This window comes from Drosophila elegans, unplaced genomic scaffold (genome assembly GCF_018152505.1).
Source record: "Drosophila elegans isolate 14027-0461.03 unplaced genomic scaffold, ASM1815250v1 contig_183, whole genome shotgun sequence".
Lineage (NCBI taxonomy): Eukaryota > Metazoa > Arthropoda > Insecta > Diptera > Drosophilidae > Drosophila > Drosophila elegans.
In genome coordinates, this window is record NW_024545550.1 from 12,394,541 (window position 1) to 12,412,995 (window position 18,455).

Genomic DNA, 18,455 nt, shown 5'->3' on the forward strand with positions numbered 1-18,455 from the left:
TTAAATAATATGTTTAAATCTTTTATTTAAATTTTTGTATTTTTTAATGAATACATGACTTATTTAAATATACTTAAAAAGCATTTAGCTTTCTGCGTAACGAAACGCTTTTCAATGTTAAAAAACTGATGTGTACCCAGAAAGCAATGTAAATTTGATTGGGAAAACTTTAATTAAAATTGAATAATAAATTTATCTCAGGCAAGCGCAACGAAAGTTCTTCACACGATAACAAAAACTTTTCACTACAGTTTAGTTGATTTGATGTTTTGTTGTTTTGCATGTCGTTGTCACTGCAGTTTATGTTGCTCCCTTTTGTTATTGTTTTTGTGTTTGTTGTTGGTTTTTGCTCGGATTTCGCACCTTGCCGGCCAGGCTAAAATGCCACCGTTATTGGGGAATGATGTTTTAGTTTGGTTGGTTGTTTTAGGGGCACACCAAATTGTTTAGATGCCCTGACGCAACTATATTTTTTTCAAGTTTGGCATGGGCTTTTTCACCTCCAATTCCAATTCCGCCAATAAACTTTTCACCTTTTCACAAATGTTTACATATCAATGCGAATCTCCTTTCCGTGTGATGCTTTGGAAAAAGGGTTAAATTCAGCCACTCGACACACGACCCGTCGTCACTTCTCGCGCTCATTGCACGCGCAACTGTTTCGGTATGTTCGAAAATTTTTCTCAACTTCAGTCTCGTTTTTGGGGGAATATTTTGGCTCTAGGCAACAACGCCTCGTTGCGCTATTTTCGTGCTTTTTTGTTCCCGTTCGTTTCGAAATGAGTTTTCCCCCGATTTTCGTCGAGTTTTCCGCGGCGCAACATGAAGTCAATGTGTTTACCTCGCTAAACTTCTTTGCGTGCTAATAATAAACCAGCAAACAACAAACAGCAACAGCCGACAATCGGACTTCGGCAACTGCAACAACGCAGCATTGGTCCATTAGCCCCGTTTTTCATTTTCCATTTTCCGCCAGTGGGAGGAGTAGGGTGGTGGTGTGCATTTTCCCTAGAAATTACGTGCGGAGGAACAGGCAAACTGGACTGGCTCAAAAAATGTAACATAGCTAGTAATGGATTTTGGATTTTAACCTTAATGAATATCATAGTATAATTGCGAAATATTTGTTATCCATTTGAATCTTAACCATGGCAATTAAATCATCTAATTATTGATAATGTTGTTATTATCTTATTCAAAACAGTTGGCTGTTCAGAGATGGTGATAATCAAAAAAAGATAAAATTTTATGGTGTACCGACATGCAAAATGTTAACTTACCAAAATATATAAAAGCCAAGCGGACAATTGAGTTGCAGTTTCAAAAACTAAAAATTAAATACAAAGTCAAAATAATGTGTTTTAAATACATGGGCTTCCCGCTGCTCCTGGTATTTAGCACTTTGGTAGGTGTACTTAAACACTCTAGAAGTCTTCTAAAGGATTTGTCCTTTAGGGACTGGTACGAGCTGCGTTGGAAGTTCGTATGGAATTTATCACAAAAATTGAAGGAGACTCTGAAACGCTGTTTGAATTCAACTATCGACTTCTCGGACGTGAACACCTTCTGAACGGGACAATGGTTTTCCACGTCGACTTGGGTAATGAATTCGAATTGTCAAACGAATTATTTTATCATCACGATGGAGCGTGGTGGCCCTCGACTCTTGGCGTTTGTTTTAAGACCTGCGCATATTTGAAGACTATTTATGACAAGTATTTTGCGCTTTCTTCTAAGGACTCAAATTTTCCAAGTGGTACCTGTCCAATCAAAAAGGGTGAATATTATGTAAGAAACGTAGGTGTGTCCGCCGATTCTTGGGCACAATATACCAAAACTGGTTTAACCAAGTTCATATTGAAGATAAAAAAGAAAAACATAGTATATGGTGGATTTGAAGCTATTTTAGTTTTAAAAGAGAAAAACACCTAACTTGGTTTTCGATTACCACATCCAAAAAAATATCATAGAAACAAAACTATTGGATATGAAAAATATATAAAATGAGTATTCCAATATTTCTACGAACGTATGGAAATAAAACCCATGTGGCTTAAAAATAAAAGGACTACTGTTTTGAGCTCATCATTAAATTTCCTAATTTATATGGACCTTACTATACTATGATAGTATTGGTACAAAGAAAATTAATTAATACTTAAATTTAAAGTTCGAAATTCTAAAAAAAAGACTAAAAAGGTTTTTAATTTTTTTGGGGCTTAGATTGCCTATTGGAAAACAAAAACATATCAAAGAGAACCATAAGAACGTGTTAATTAAATTTGATTTCTTGTATTCCATTCTGCTTTCCGATTTTTCGCCATCGGCCTTGCGCTCTGCATTCCACCCACTATCCGGCCAAAATAAAATTAGCAATCATTTCAAATTTTCTGGTCTTTCTTCTTGGCTCTCAACATCCAGTTTTTCCGTTTTCAGCTGCCACGATCGAATTTATTTTCTAGGTCATTAATGAAAAATATGCAAAGCACGCAGACAAATGGCTAAATAAATTATTTAATTCGAAGCGATTGTAGTGCGTCCGAATTATCCGCTATACGGTGGCTATATGGCTTTATAGATATAGTGCTTTGTGCTGACTCTCTAAGGTCGCCGGCGAGTCGTTCGTTGACTGTTCTTCTTTTCTTGCTGGCGCCGCTGTTTATGACACTTCCCATCAGAGCATATATTTTTGGGTATTTAGATATACATTTTGGCATTAAATATAAACGGCATTTGGCCTTTACACGGCTCGTTGACAGCCAGAGATCAATGTTAGAGTGGAACTTGTGAGCCAGACGGGCCTTGCTGCTTGAACTTGCGACAAAGTGGAGCAATGACTCGGATTCTTTTGTACCTGGTGTCTTTTGCATACGTATATTCTATATATATATACATATGTATATATATGTAGTTTGTTATGCACTCTTTATTTTGTGGACTTCCGGCGAGACTTGTTTACGTCTAACTGGCCGAACGCGTAAACAAATGCACAGGTGAGTCGTATTTTTAGCCAGAACACGGCCTATTTCAATCGGATTGGATTGAATTGAATTGGATTGGATTGGTGGCGTCAGTGATGCGGGACTTCATCTGCCTGATTTGCGTTTGCTTGTAAATACATTTAATTGGCAGTCTGGCAGCTGAGTGCCTCGTTTATTATGAAAGAAACATGCAGATTTATTTCTGGCGTTTTCAACTGTCAAAGGCAAATGGACTTGGGGGCAACTGGGTTTTTATTTCAAAAGATGGAGAAGTTTTGTGGCTAACCGCAAAACAATTAAATTTGATTGCCTTTTAAACCCTTTTGTGGAAGGAACAGAGGAACGTGCGCCGCACACTCGACTTTTCTAATCCTCAACGGCAAGTTTTGTATCTCGGCACGTACGCTTCGCCACGCCTACTTTTCACTCCCAAAAACTCCCTCTCCCACTCCCCATTTTCCATTTCCCATTTCCACCTGGCATTCATTCCTCGGACTCAGCTGAACTGTCATGAATTGTAAGGAATTTATTTTACCACAAGGACTGCTGTTTGATGTTGTTTGTGGAGGCGTTCAGGGATTTGTTTTGGCCAAGGGAACACTGTTTATTTGCCTTCGATTTTAACTTAAAGTCCCATTTCATTGAGGGAAATTTCGCATTGTTTAAAAGCGAAGATGCCTCAGCACATTGGTATGTAAAAATAAATATTTAAAGATTGCCACTTCCACTTGATGGCGTCATTTCGGCGCGTTTGAGCAAAAATTGTTGTGAGAGAGAGGACTTCAGATATAAATACGAAAATACAGGGAGCATGGAAATTGAGTGCAGCACCCAAAAGTCGGTCATGAAAAGTTTTTCAGCGGGAAAAACGATATACAGGGAATACGAAATGGCCTGAAAAGCCATGCGAAAGAGAGAGCATTTTTAAAGGGTTTTAATTGGTAAATTGTTTACTGCAAACAAGTCTGCAACTAACCAAATTAAATGATTTTTTCCAGATTTTCACCTCTCGAATTTTAAGAGTACAAATTCAGATCCTAGAAGGCGTGGCCACATTAATATGCGAACGTGCAGCTTCAAATAATAGAACCTTTGCATGCAATTTGGGGCGAGTGCAGCAACGCAGCAGCCATAAATTTAATGCAAGACAAACAATATGACGTCTGAAAGGGGCGTGGCAGGCCGGTGCCAGGGGAAAAAAAATCTCATCAACGAGCTGCAGCTAAACGAGAAGAAATATTGAATGCAATTTTATTTGCCACACACCGCTGTACTACAGGGCTCCCAAGCAGCAGCAAAGCGTTCGGCGCACTGCCGGGTGCATTATGGAAATGCATCATATTATTCCTCAGCTTCTGCTCCTGCTGCAGGATAACCTCCTGCAGGATAACCTGATGCGGAATGTGTGAGAGCGTGCGTGTAACTATGCTACTTACTGTCTGTTTGCTTTGGGGACCACGACTGCCAGACGCACACATATGCACTGGTAACAAAATATGACAGCCATCCATAAAGAACTTGTCGTTAAAAAAATAATAAACGAAAAATTTAACTTCCTTTTCATGTCACTAAAATAATGCCAAATATTTTGAACAAAAAAATTGTATTTAGTATGAATAGGTAAAATGTAAGTCCAGTGATTTATTTATCCAGCACTTTGCTTTGTTGAAAAATTGCCTAAAACCACAAGAAATCAGAAATCCAATTTCGAAAAGCTTACCTCCTTAGGTTTGTGTCTTAGTTTTCTTAAAATCTGCGTTTAAATTTTGCTTTTAAAATGTATGTCGCCATTTTAGTTGCCATTTCCAACTGTCAACTCTCCACCAGACTTAAGGCTTTACATTTTTTCTAGGTGTATTACTTAGAGCCACGTGGCCATAACAAATAGATATAGGGAGCCAGAAAAAAGAAGAAACAGGGAAATCTTACACATATTCTAAAGAGGCCAGGGAACCGCGTGAATGGAGCCGGGCGCGACCTTAAGGGTGCTTCCCATTTTTCCCACCGAACTCGAGTTTTTTGCCAACCGCATGCAGCTTGATAAAAGACGCAGTCATGGTAACTCAAACCCAAACCCAAACCCAAACTCAAAGCCACCTGCCACTGAATGAGTTAACGTGCAGGCATGTGGAGGCGCCATTCCATTTTCCAGTTTCCACCTGCAAAAACCTCCTTCGATGTTTGTTTGTTTGGCTTTGCCTGTTTACGTGCAGTCATGCGAGACTCCGGCCCAGTCCCCGACTTTTCAGCTGATGCTGGAATCTGCTTCAATTGTTGTCTGTCTCCGAAGGACCAGCTCTGTATCTCATCAAAATCCAGTTTAAGATTTTTGATTTAATTCCGCCTTTGTTTGGCAAGTTGGTTACTGCTCATGCCATGTGTATCTAGAGTCTAGAGCTTAGATTCGCCCAGGCAAATTTGTTTATGCCCGTCAAAAGGCTGACTCTGCCGGCGACATATGAACATGTGAAGGATCCACTTGGACCGTCTAGCATTTGCTTGGATCTCAGTTGAAGAGAACATCTTTTTAAAAGGTTGTCCAATCCAAAGCCTAGAACTGCAAGTCGAAAATTTAATAAATTTCGAGAATAACAATAAAACTATAAGCTATTAGCTCTTAACTACGTTGCTTGTATTTTGCAACCAAAACGAAAATAAATTTAATAAAAGTTAGCCAATCAAATGCAATGAACTAACACAATAAATATAATAAAAACTTTCCACTGCACAGAAAGAAATTCCTATTTACATATGAACAGAAGTCATTTCAAACGAAAATAAATTTGAAAAAGTATAATATTGTAATAATAGTTAATAATAATTCTAAGAGAGGACTCAAAAATAAAATCATTAGTTTTATTGCAAAATAAAATAATCGAGTTTACTTAATAATCAATTTAGTTTACAAAATAATAAAATATGCACAATATGAATATCTAAAACGTGGATTATCAAGAAACTAAATATATGTATTACTTCAAACAGCATAGTTTTTTCCATCACTGTAGAAAGAAAGTATTACCTTAACCAGAATTTGTTATTAAATTGTATTGAAAACGACAGGTAGGCAATGTCAATCGTATTGCTGGCTGAACTGGAATTTACCAAATCAAATTAAGCACGCTGCAATGGGCAGCACGAAAATATTCCGCAAATTGCAGCAGTTTGTGGCCATAAAAGAGCCCCAACGAAGAGTAAGTGACAAAACAATAGTTGTGTAGCTGGCACAGCACAAATCAAATCACGACCAATTAGTTGTAATTCAATTGCAGACAGTCGCCGTCTGAATCGTTCTGTCCCCTTCCCTGTCCGATGTCCGATGTCCACTGCCCACTGTCCACTGTCCCGCTGTCCACCTTCCACATGTTTGGGTCCTAATCCCCTTAGGGAACCTGGCGAAAACTTGTTGATACTGTATCTTTATGCCGGCGGTCAGCCTTCGACCCCTCGCTCGCCATTCATATATAAATATAACACATACGTTTTAGTACATGGATCCAACGCAAGTTGTAGGGACAACCTCCAGGTGTATCTATATCTATGCGCTGGCTGACAAATATTTGACGTTTTAGTCTAATTAAATTAGCCGCAACGCCGCTCGACCCTCGGGAAAGGTATACATTTCAGAGCGTTAGTCGCAGCGTGTAAATTTCGCAGGTGCCACACGTTTGCGGTGCGTCGCGCGTTGAAACTCGGCGGGTTTTCCCCCTACAAAAAAAAAAAAGAAAACTAAAACCAAAAATATTAATAAATAAAAAAAATCAAATAAAGAAATAACAATACAACAACATTGTACAGGAAGATGTAACTCGCTCGTTCGGTGCCTTAACGTATTGCCATAAAATAATATACACACACAATTCATATTCTTAGTCCCTCACCTAAGCCGGTCACATGAAATTTCAACGTCCATTGTGCCAGCGAGTTGAACAATTGCACACGTTTTTATGTGCCGGAATGCAAGAAGTACGTATCCGTACGGTTATAAGTGGCTTAAGTGCAGTCCGTGAGCCAGCTGAATAATGTAGTTATATCCTTCATTCATTGTGCTCCGGCTCCAGCTCGAGGTCCAGCTGCCTTGATTGTAAACTTTGCAACTGTGTGTGAGCCGGGTTTTGTGGCCTGGTCTGTGACCACTCTGGTTCTCGCTTAAACTTGACTGCCATCGCGATAAGCTCTTGGTTTTTATGAACTCCATAAACTATTTCAAATTCGTTTAAGTTTTAATGAACTCCAGTTCTCTAGTGACAGAATTATGATACTTCGATCGCCTTTTACGTAAGGAAAATCAGGAAGTGAAACCAATAAAATACAATTCAATTGGATACAAGTACATTAAGATTAATGTTTGCCACACCGTTTACACTAAATTTTTTGGCAACAAATCGTTTTACAATATTACTGAGAAAATCAGACTTTTTCCAGTGCATACGTTCAGGTGAACAACTGTAAATCCATAAGCTCTAGGTTTTTTGAACTTAACTATTTTAAAATCGCTTAAGTTTTAATGAGCTACAGTAACAGAATAATGATACTTAGAACGTCTTAAGTAATACTCCCTTTACTTACACTTAGAAAATCAGGATGTAATACCATAAGGATACTAATCAATTGGATATAATAATATTAAGGTTAAGGTTATCACACCGTTAAATGTGGTAAATCCAAAACTAAACGTTTTGTTTGTTTTTTACAATATTACTGGGAAAACCGCATCATTTCCAGTGTATTTGCTTCGGGTGAACAGCTATAAATCCATTTATAAACGCTTCCCATGAAACGGCAGATAAAACCGAATTTATTGTGACATTTTTATGTCCGTCCGTGTATTTACCTGTCCTCCGCACTTATATTTCTATTAAGTTAATTAAACAATGCACCATCGGCAGGCCACTGTGGCGGTCCGAATATACTTTTGTCCGGAGAGGAAGTATTATTTTTTTTTTTTGGAGCAACTCCCATGATGGGTCGCTATTTTTTCTTGCCGCATATGCAAAGCACTTGCATTTTTTATGACCAGCCCAAACACTTTTAAATGCATCTGCAACATCCGTATTCGCATTCGCATTGGCATTCGCATCCGCAGGAGCCAGTTTAAAGCAAAAGCATGTAGACAGGATGCATTTTTTCATTGCGGATTACAGATTGGTGGTGCCGGTGCCGAAAAAAAAGCTACTTAAATATTCATTTTGCCATTGTTCACACATGCGGCGAGGAGCAGCGGAAAATAAAAATTATTGTAGCCGCTCTAGAGCGAAAAGAAATGCAGAAAATTATTTCTAATGGGAAACCGATTGGCGGTGATGTATACAATCAATCGAGAGCCGCCAATATTAATACAAATTGCAGCTGGCCGTGGCTAATAAGGAAAATGCATGTGAAAATGCAAATCAAAACAGAAAAAGTGATTGAACAATAAGTAGTGAAATAAGTGCTCGCGAAAATATAATTAGTGTGGCCTTAGAGTTTCGTGCGAAAAGTCAGGAAATAGTGTACACAAATTCCTAATCAACTCACGAAATTTTCAAACTTAAATCTTGGCACTTAAAAAGGACTTTGCCAGCTTGGCCAAAAGTAAAAAAAATAGAACATTATAAACAGCTTAAATATAAACTTTTTGGACGCCACGGGAAACCAGAGACCAGAAACCATAAACCAAGTCGAAAACCAGCAGACACACACAGAATACAGACTCAGTTGGACATAACTATAAACTATAAAAGCAAAATCAACTTGAAAGTTGCATTTGGTCCGGCTTAGTATTGGACTTTTTTGGCTTAGCCATTGTGTATATATAAATATATGTAGCTATATGTAAATATCGTGCAGCTTTCAATGCGTTTGTGCTAAGCCCTGCGACATGGAGCCGGAGTTTTGAATTTTGAGCTCCAAACTGTGAACTCTGAACTCTGAAACCTGAAACCTGAAACCTGGACGTAGTGCATAGTGCACAGTACATGGAATATTAATTACTCTCGGCTTTGTGTTAAGTGAAGTGTTTAGTTCTCAGAATGGGCCGCAAAAAGAAGCTGCCAGCGGGCGTAAGTAGAAAACCAGAGTCGATCGAAATAAGAAGAAATCACCTCTTAAAGCTGCCAGCATTAGCTTAAACGATGCTCACCTTAAACGCTGTCCTGCCATTTAAATGGAAGCCAGACAATCCCAAGCCCAGCATCCTCCACTTTGCACTTAATTTTCTTGTGTGTTTATTTTTTATTTATTTGCAATTCCGCAAACACGATTTCCCCGCCACATACATATAGGTACATGCCTGTGTGCTACCCGTACTCAACTGTTTCACCAGTCTCACCAGTCTCACCTGTTTTAAATATGCCAGGTATCGTCTGGCGGCAACGACTCCTCCGCCCCCAAATCGGTGGGCGGGTGCTGTGTGCCGCTGGGATTGCCGCAACCTTTGCTCCTCGAGGAGAAGAAGTTCCTGCTGGCAGTCGAGCGGGGCGATATGCCGAATGTGCGCAGGTGAGTAGCGCTTTTTACGCCTCCGATGCCGATTAGGCGGGGGCAATATCAGATCCCGAAAGGGAAAGATACACCCAGAGAAAAAAAAATAAAAATAATACTAATAGGTTTTACGCGCTCACAGAAATCTTTGCGATCTATAATTATCAAGCCATAAAGCTTTTTATACTTAAATGATTATTTACGAATTGTTTGAGTATATAAAAGTTGGTCCAAAAGGGTTAATTTTATTTTGTTTACTATTCCCTTACAAAATATAATATAGCAATATTAATAAATTTATACCAAGAGTAAAAAACATTTATTGCACTAACTTTTGGTTGCTTTCAATATATGTATGTTCTTTGCCTTCATTTTTAAAAATGCTTACATTATTTCTGTTAGTGTACTTGTCTCCTCTTCTAATCCACTACTCTACGGTTTTTTTACGGGGTATCATGAGTTCCATTGGGGAAACACAGGTGTTGACTGGGTTGTGCTGCCGCCCAGGTAGCGTAAATCCCTTTGGGAGCCACCTTCGGATGTTTGGATGTTTGGGTGTGGTGCCAGTGGTGCCAGTGGTGGTGGTTTCAATTATTTGCACAGTCTACAGCCAACAACCCACCGACGCCTGCGGGCCTCAAATGGTTACCCAACTCGTGTATTCTACATGCCACTTAATAAGCAATACAAGGACTCCAACGCAGATACTTTACGCTCGTTTACGGCTTTACTTTAAAAATTTACAATTAATTTCGTTTGTCGGCAATGAATATGAGAAAAGGCACATGCTCTCTCTTACTCTCCCTTTTAAATTAGATTTAAATTAAATCAGGAGTGGTTAATTTTTATGAATCGAAAACACTACCCAAATTTAGACATGCCTGGATGTCGTTTATGAACAATTCTTTATTGTTTTCATTGGTTTGGCGAGATGATAACAACAAGCAAATGTGTGGTGTTGGGTGTCCTTGTTTCTGTTCCTGTTGCTTGGAGGCATGCATGGTGTCGCCACAAACTGGCATCTTATGTGGATTGTGGTGCTGGTGATCCGAATCCTAATACTGGATCTAAGTGATTCTACCTGGGAGTACGAGGACGGGCGATGCGATGTGGGTGGATATGTGACGCCGATGGCGATGGTGAAGGCTTTGGTGATCTGGGGACACTTAAAATTGGATAAAGCGGTACGGGTTGTAGCTTTTCATCTCGTCCAGGGTATAGCGGTATCGGATGCCCTTCGAGGGCTCCTCCTCGGAGCCATTGGAGTCGCCCTCCTCCTCGTCGTGGATCTCGTTGAGTCGCTCCACCCGGATGCCCTTCATCTGGCAGGCGCGGCGATACAGCTGCTCCTCGCGATCCATGTAGAACTGGCAGGACAGGGCGTGGTGCGGAATGGACGGCGGATGGGCCATCAGATGGGCCCCGAATGGAGCACCACCTGGGGCGCCAAAGGCCGCCGGGGAAAACCAGTTGTTGGCTAGTCCGCCACCGGCCACCAGCTTCACCGTTTGGGTTTCTATGGGATTGTGGGATTGGGCAACAGTTGCAAGTAGTTCTATGGCCAACAGACCCTTAGACTTACCCTTGTTCTTCTGGGCCATCTTGATGACCAGGCTTTGACCCTCGGCCGCTTCCATTTGGTATCGATTTTGAAGAATCCTTTTGGGGCTTACGAATAATTTAATCGCCTAATGTACAATTCGTACAATTTGTAATTTTGTACAACAATTTGTGTTGACGAACGATCGTAAAATGAGAGATTTATGCACTTAGTGGCTGGCAGATGACAACAAATTGTGACAGTTCAACGCCAGGGTAACTAGATTTCGATTTTTTTATTCCCCCAGCAGCAGTGTTGGAAAAAAGTACATTACTGAACTCTCCACCTTATTCTGGCCTTTTTTTTTTGCCAGCTGGGCAAACAGAATCGATATGAGTTCCTTTTTTTGGCTCCGGATTGATTGGCAAAGTTTTTTGTTGGCCGCGGCCGCGATGTAATTAGAAACTTTGGCTCCAACTTTTGACTTGACAGAGGAAATGGGAAGGGGAAAAGGGAGGTCCACCCCGAAAATACCGAAAAGAAAAGTTATGACGAAGCTCGCTCAATTAGCAGCAATGCCGGCCCCTTTAATAAGTAAATTCCAATAATTGCAGGATCCTGCAGAAGGCGCTGCGCCATCAGCACATCAACATCAACTGCATGGACCCCTTGGGCCGGCGAGCCCTCACCCTGGCGATAGACAACGAGAACCTGGAGATGGTCGAGCTGCTCGTCGTCATGGGGGTGGAGACCAAGGACGCCCTGCTGCACGCCATCAATGCGGAGTTCGTCGAGGCCGTGGAGCTGCTGCTCGAGCACGAGGAGCTCATCTACAAGGAGGGCGAACAATACGTAAGTCACTCCGCAGGCACTTAAAGAAATTATGCGCCACTGCATGTCAAATTTAGAAGATTTGTAGGAAAATATAGTCGTTTTATTTTGCCTAAAGTCATTATATAGGGAAAACAGCCAAATTGAAAATAAAATAGTCTTAAAATACCATTAGCCTTTTTTTATGCCTGCTTTTATGCATTCCAAACTTCTTGGACACTTTTTTAACTAGCCAACACTGGCAATTAAAAATATGAGTAAAGGAAAAAATAAATGTTTGTTCTACAAAATATAAAAATCCTTAAAAATTCTTAAAAAAAATTACAACTTTTGATTACTTGGTTTAATATATCACCATTGTGATCAGTAAAAATTACAACGACAAAATTACAATGTCTTTGAAACTAAAAAATGTTTTAATTAGAAAGGCAGCAGTTTTTCTATCTGTATATAATTCGTTTTGTCTGCTGTGCTCAGCTAATTTGTGGCCCACATTGTCGTCTGTGGGCGGTTTAGGCCCGGTAAGTTGAAGCTAACACGATTTTAATCAGTTTCCGTGTGAGGGGCTCTGGGTGTTTGGGTGTTTGGAGTGCTCGAAAGGGTCTCATCCCGTTGGGATCATCTTCGCCATTGGGCACGTACTCGCAGCATCTCAACTCTCGAGCGATTGGGAGTGTGCGATAAGCGGCCAACGACCAAGAACCCCCCTCCGATGCGCCCACTCCTTCAGGACTTTGAGGACATTCAGGACATCCAGTACCTCCCCGGTATAAGGTTTACGCTTATTGCGAATAAAGTCGTCTGAGCCTCCGTCGGGCTCATATTTATGCACACAGGCACGCTTCATTAGGCAGCCATTGGGCGCTGTTGGAGCGTGAAAATTACTATTGTAGCGCATATGCAATAAAACGTTTAACAGGCTTAATAACATCCACAAGCGATGAAGACAACGCTCTTAGTTTGGGACTCTGAACAGTTGCTGGAATGTTTTCGGGTCAATTTTGAAAGAAGTCGGCCACCGAGATTGATAAACCTTAGAGTGGTCTACAAAGCAAATGAGAAAAATATGAAGAATGCTGTCTGAATAGGTCGAAATGTGTTTTCAGGACCACGTACATTTTTTATCCAATTTAAGTTAAATAAATAATGCATTATTTAAAACTATTAGATATCCTTTAATCAGCTAAAAATATTAAAATTTATAATAATAACATTAATTAATAGTTAGTAGGATAAATATTAATATTTTTTATGAATCACCTGTTGTGAATAGATTTATTTATAAGTTTTTTAACTTTGGGAGATAGGCCAAAAAATTTTCAATTTACAAATTACCTTTTTACTCTATTAGTAGTGCAATAATTACTATTTTAATTTTTTTATTGAATGCAATTGGATTCCTTAGGCTTTATATGTAGACATTAGTGGGAGTGCTATATAATATTTAAATTTTAAATTTAATATTTAATTTAAAATGTTCTTTCCCCAGAGTTGGCAAAAGGTTGACATCAACACGGCAATGTTTGCGCCGGATATCACCCCTTTAATTCTGGCCGCCCACAAGAATAACTTTGAGATACTGCGAATTTTGTTGGATCGCGGAGCAGCAGTGCCCGTGCCACATGATATACGGTTAGTTGAAAAAAGATCTATAGTACATACCCCATTATTTAATGGTGATATATATATATATATAAAATCCCCGGCAGTTGCGGGTGTGAGGAGTGCGTCCGCTTGACGACGGAGGACTCCTTGAGGCACTCCCTGTCCAGGGTGAACATCTACCGGGCACTGTGCAGTCCCTCGCTGATCTGCCTCACCTCCAACGACCCCATACTCACCGCCTTCCAGCTGTCCTGGGAACTGCGGAACCTGGCCCTCACCGAGCAGGAGTGCAAGTCGGAGTACATGGAGCTGCGACGGCAGTGCCAGAAGTTTGCCGTCGATCTGCTGGACCAGACGCGCACCTCCAACGAGCTGGCCATCATCCTGAACTACGATCCGCAGATGTCGAGCTATGAGCCGGGCGACCGGATGAGTTTGACCCGCCTGGTGCAGGCCATTTCCTACAAGCAGAAGAAGGTATTTTCGGAATGGGCCTGTGCCAGTTGAAATCCCGCTTGCTAAAATTCCCCCATTTCGCTCACGCAGTTCGTGGCGCACTCGAATATCCAGCAATTACTGTCCTCGATTTGGTATGACGGCCTCCCCGGATTCCGGCGCAAGAGCATCGTGGACAAAGTCATCTGCATCGGCCAGGTGGCCGTGCTCTTCCCGCTCTACTGCCTCATCTACATGTGCGCCCCGAATTGCCGGACGGGCCAATTGATGCGAAAGCCCTTTATGAAATTCCTGATCCATGCCTCCTCCTATTTGTTCTTCCTGTGTGAGTATGTCGAGTGCGGTGGTGCACGGAGTAAACAGAATGTGCTGAATTTCATACAGATTCGGTAGATGGGTACCCTGAAATGCTCCTTTATTTGTTTGCATAGTGATTTTTATAGGGCATCAAATATGCCAAACAGGGATAAGCTTCAAACTATTTTTTTTAGCTTAATAGGATAGCCAATAACTAAATCAGATAACAGAAAATAGTGCTACCTAGTATTCAAAATAGATTTTTCAACTTATCTATCGCCTATCCGCTGTTACAATCCGTACTATGTATCAATTTATTTTGTAAAGAATATATTAACAGATACTTTAGCAATACTTTTACTTATACACTAGTATGAGAAAAAAATGCCAAAAGAGCATAAGCTTCACATTATATGTTGTTTAATAACTTAATCAGATAACTAAAAAAAATTACACTAAATATTTAAAATATATTTCTCAACCTATCAAAACCTATAAGATAATTTTTCTAAACTAAAATAGAACAATTTAACAATTTAGTTACTATTTTGGAATATTTAAAAATTCAAAATAGTTTTAGTTCAATTAAAATTTGAGGCACTAAGCAAAGGACATATGTGGCAGAATAAAATTAAACTTATGGCGGCTTATGCCAAGAATTAGTCGATATGATTCGTCACGAATGACAGGGATCCAGGTTCTTTTGTGACAATATTGCAAGCTGTGGACTCATTGTTGTTTGCTTTGCAGTCATCTTGATTCTGGTGTCGCAGCGGGCGGACGATGACTTTGTACGCATCTTCGGGACGGCCAGGATGAAGAAGGAGCTGGCGGAGCAGGAGCTGCGTCAGCGGGGCCAGGCTCCCAGCAAACTGGAGCTCATCGTGGTACTCTACGTGGTCGGCTTCGTGTGGGAGGAGGTGCAGGAGATATTTGCCGTGGGCATGAAGAGCTATTTGCGTAACATGTGGAACTTCATCGACTTCCTGCGCAACAGCCTCTATGTGAGTGTGATGTGTTTGAGGTGAGTGAGAGCAGGCACTTCGGCGACGTCTTGGTAATCTCCTGTCCATTTCCGGTCGCCAGAGCCTTTGCCTACATCCAACAGGCCACGGAAATAGCCAGGGATCCGCAGATGGCGTATATACCGCGCGAAAAGTGGCACGACTTCGATCCGCAGCTCATTGCCGAAGGACTCTTTGCGGCGGCCAATGTCTTCTCGGCCCTGAAGCTGGTCCACCTGTTCAGCATCAATCCGCACTTGGGTCCGCTGCAGATCTCCCTCGGACGCATGGTCATCGACATTGTGAAGTTCTTCTTCATCTACACGCTGGTGCTGTTCGCCTTTGCCTGCGGCCTCAACCAGCTGCTCTGGTACTTTGCCGCCCTGGAGAAGAGCAAGTGCTATGTGCTGCCGGGCGGCGAGGCGGACTGGGGCTCCCACGGCGATTCCTGCATGAAATGGCGCCGCTTTGGCAAGTAAGTCCAGTCAGCAGGCCAATTATCCTGCCAATTATCCTGCTCACTCATGGCATCCTGCTAACTCAATGTCCTTGGCCCACGCAGCCTGTTCGAGTCCTCGCAGTCGCTGTTCTGGGCCAGCTTCGGCATGGTCGGTCTGGATGACTTCGAGCTCAGCGGCATCAAGTCGTATACGCGATTCTGGGGACTGCTCATGTTCGGCTCGTACAGCGTCATCAACGTGATAGTGCTGCTCAACCTGCTCATCGCCATGATGTCCAATTCGTATGCCATGATTGATGTGAGTCGCAACTTTTTCTCTCTTCTTCAAGGGGTTAGGCTAAGGTATGGTTCTTTTTGTTTTTCTGCAGGAGCACTCGGACACCGAATGGAAGTTCGCCCGCACCAAGCTGTGGATGAGCTACTTCGAGGACAGCGCCACCCTGCCGCCGCCCTTCAACGTCCTGCCCTCCGTCAAGTGGCTCATCAGGGTGTTCCGCAAGTCCAGCAAGACCATCGATCGCCAGCGCTCCAAGGTGAGTCATGAAAGCTTTTTTTGCCTCGAAAAAATATGATATGAAAATCTCTGTTAAAAATTAAATTTCTGCATTGTTATTTAGTTGTTTATTTACTATCCCAGTGCGACAAGGTTAAGCTTATATTTATTGCGTTAGACAATATCACAGAGAACTTTCTAAATATATATAGAGAAATGATTGTCTGATTTCAATAAGGGGACAATTTCAATTAATTGCATGACAAGCTATTCCACTTATTAAGTTTGCTGTTAAGCAGTGCTATTAAATTTGTTTTGTTGTATCGTATCATATTTTCAATTTCATATTTTTTTCAAAGTGCAAATATTTGGATTGACCATGTATTTTTGTGGGTGTACAGAATAAATTCTGATCATCAGTTGGTTGTACAATAGAGAGTATAAATTTCGTTATGAATAATTAAACCCAATGTCACGTACATTCTTTTCTGTCTTCTTTTCCTTTTAAAATCACCTATGTCAATAGGGCAGAATTTTAACTTAAATTTTTACCACTACCTCAATTCTGGACATGTGTGTTAATATAATTGACAATAAATGGACTTAACCGAACCACTTTCCATTCCAGCAGAAGCGACAGGAGCAGGAGCAGTTCAGCAAGTATGACAACATAATGCGCTCCTTGGTCTGGCGATATGTGGCCGCCATGCATCGCAAGTTCGAGGACAATCCCGTGTCGGAGGACGACATTAATGAGGTCAAGAGCGACATCAACACGATGCGTTACGAAATGCTCGAGATATTCGAGAACAGCGGCATGGATGTCTCCTCGGCCAACAAAAAGGAGCGGCGTGAGTGCAGCTTTATCCACACAAATATGTATGGGACTATTAAAATCCAAACCTTTTTTAGAGCGACGACCAAGGCGTATAAAAGTGTGGGAACGGCGTCTGATGAAGGGCTTCCAGGTGGCGCCAATGCAAAGTAGCTGCGAACTGGATGCCTTTGCGAATGTCAACGGGCAGGGGGAAATGCGGGAGGTTAAGGTGGAGGCCATGCCCTCGAAGCCGGACAAGGAGACCGCCAGGGAGCGTTTCCAGCGGGTGGCCCGAACCGTGCTCCTCCAGTCCACTGCTCACAAGTGGAACGTGGTGCTCAGGGCCGCCCAGGACTCCCAAATTGGCCGCTGCACCAAGAACGAGCGCCAGAGCCTCCACAATCTGGGCCGGGCCATCGAGGAGGCCAAGAGGTGGGTGCATACAATCAAGGCGAAGATCCCATTTTAAAAATGTATCCCCTCTTACAGGCTAATAATGCTCAATCCGGGCTGCTCCTCCGGTCGGGAGTCGCCCATTCGCATTGAGTTTGAGGACGAGAAGACGAGCACCTTGCTGGAGCTGCTCAACCAAATCAGTGCCGAGATCAGCGATAGCGAAAGGCCCAAGGGCAAGCCCGTCTGGCGGCCACCGCTGAAGTCCGTGCCTGCCCGGGCCATGGCGGCCAATAATGTGAGATCCCTCACAGCTCCCGAGCTGAAGATTGGTCGGAAGTCCTCACCAGCTCCCACTCCTGGACACAGTGCACTGAGAAGTCGGGAGCTGCAGCTGTGCCCCAGCAAACTCATAACTGCTCCGCCCAAGAAATCAGCACCCTCAGTACCAGTCGCTGCTCCGCCCCCAACCTTCAAGGGAGCCACCCACAAAACCTTCATCCGCAGCTCAGATGGTGTGCCAACCGGCAGTTCCAACTTCGACATCCACGTGGTCGATCTGGACGAGAAGCGCGGGGATAATGCTTCCGACATCAGCTCCATTGCCAGCACGAGTCCCCAGCGATTTAAGAATCCAAACTGAATGTGATTGTGGCATGGTCACCGGTGATAAATGGGTCCACTTGATGCCTTCCAAATAGCCATACTCTTGTATCTAACTATTAACAAGGAATAAATTATTTAGACAAATTAGCTTCGAGTTTCGAGCTTCAGCTTAACTTATGGGAATCTAATTTCCAAATGTGCCCCAACCATCCCATTCCCATCATCATTTACATAGACAGCCATAGACATGACGGACCCTCCTCCGGGTCTTAACTTTCTTTCCGGTGAAAGCGTGCGTGAACTCGTCAGCCGCAAGCATCAAAGGCAATTGAGACACAAACATAAACAAGTCGCCGGATAAACGCTGCTTTTAGGGGCCGAAAAGAGAAAGAATTATAAATTCAATTTGATGTCATATCAATTGATTTTGGGGCACATCTTTTTGCTCCAATGCTGCTGACAATTCCCATAATATCGGAGGGATCTGCTACATAAATACAGTTGCGGTCA

The 18,455-nt window shown here is 42.0% G+C and overlaps 3 protein-coding genes across 10 annotated transcripts; 2 read left to right on the plus strand and 1 right to left on the minus strand.

Moving 5' to 3' along the window:
• The first annotated feature begins 1,340 nt into the window (after positions 1–1,340).
• Positions 1,341–2,088, plus strand: LOC108141306. Its single transcript, XM_017264573.1, has 2 exons — positions 1,341–1,405; positions 1,456–2,088. The coding sequence occupies exons 1-2, from the start codon at positions 1,355–1,357 to the stop codon at positions 1,930–1,932; spliced, it is 528 nt and encodes a 175-aa protein (XP_017120062.1). The 5' UTR covers positions 1,341–1,354; the 3' UTR covers positions 1,933–2,088.
• Positions 2,089–6,623: 4,535 nt separating this feature from the next.
• Positions 6,624–18,072, plus strand: LOC108141499 (transient-receptor-potential-like protein). Of its 8 annotated transcripts, none has more exons than XM_017264923.2 (14): positions 6,624–6,811; positions 8,811–9,022; positions 9,319–9,461; positions 11,598–11,835; positions 13,304–13,446; positions 13,524–13,896; positions 13,966–14,200; positions 14,923–15,196; positions 15,259–15,651; positions 15,739–15,934; positions 16,005–16,169; positions 16,758–16,980; positions 17,042–17,378; positions 17,436–18,072. In XM_017264923.2, the coding sequence occupies exons 2-14, from the start codon at positions 8,993–8,995 to the stop codon at positions 17,980–17,982; spliced, it is 3,297 nt and encodes a 1,098-aa protein (XP_017120412.1). In that variant the 5' UTR covers positions 6,624–6,811; positions 8,811–8,992; the 3' UTR covers positions 17,983–18,072. The 8 variants fall into 8 exon arrangements, with proteins under 8 accessions (XP_017120412.1, XP_017120413.1, XP_017120410.1 ...); XM_017264924.2 differs by having other exon boundaries at positions 6,624–6,785; XM_017264921.2 differs by having other exon boundaries at positions 6,764–6,947.
• Positions 10,332–11,220, minus strand: LOC108141500. The gene is made up of 2 exons (XM_017264928.2): positions 11,026–11,220; positions 10,332–10,959 (listed from the first exon to the last, which is right to left on the minus strand). The coding sequence occupies exons 1-2, from the start codon at positions 11,078–11,080 to the stop codon at positions 10,610–10,612; spliced, it is 405 nt and encodes a 134-aa protein (XP_017120417.1). The 5' UTR covers positions 11,081–11,220; the 3' UTR covers positions 10,332–10,609.
• Positions 18,073–18,455: the final 383 nt, after the last annotated feature.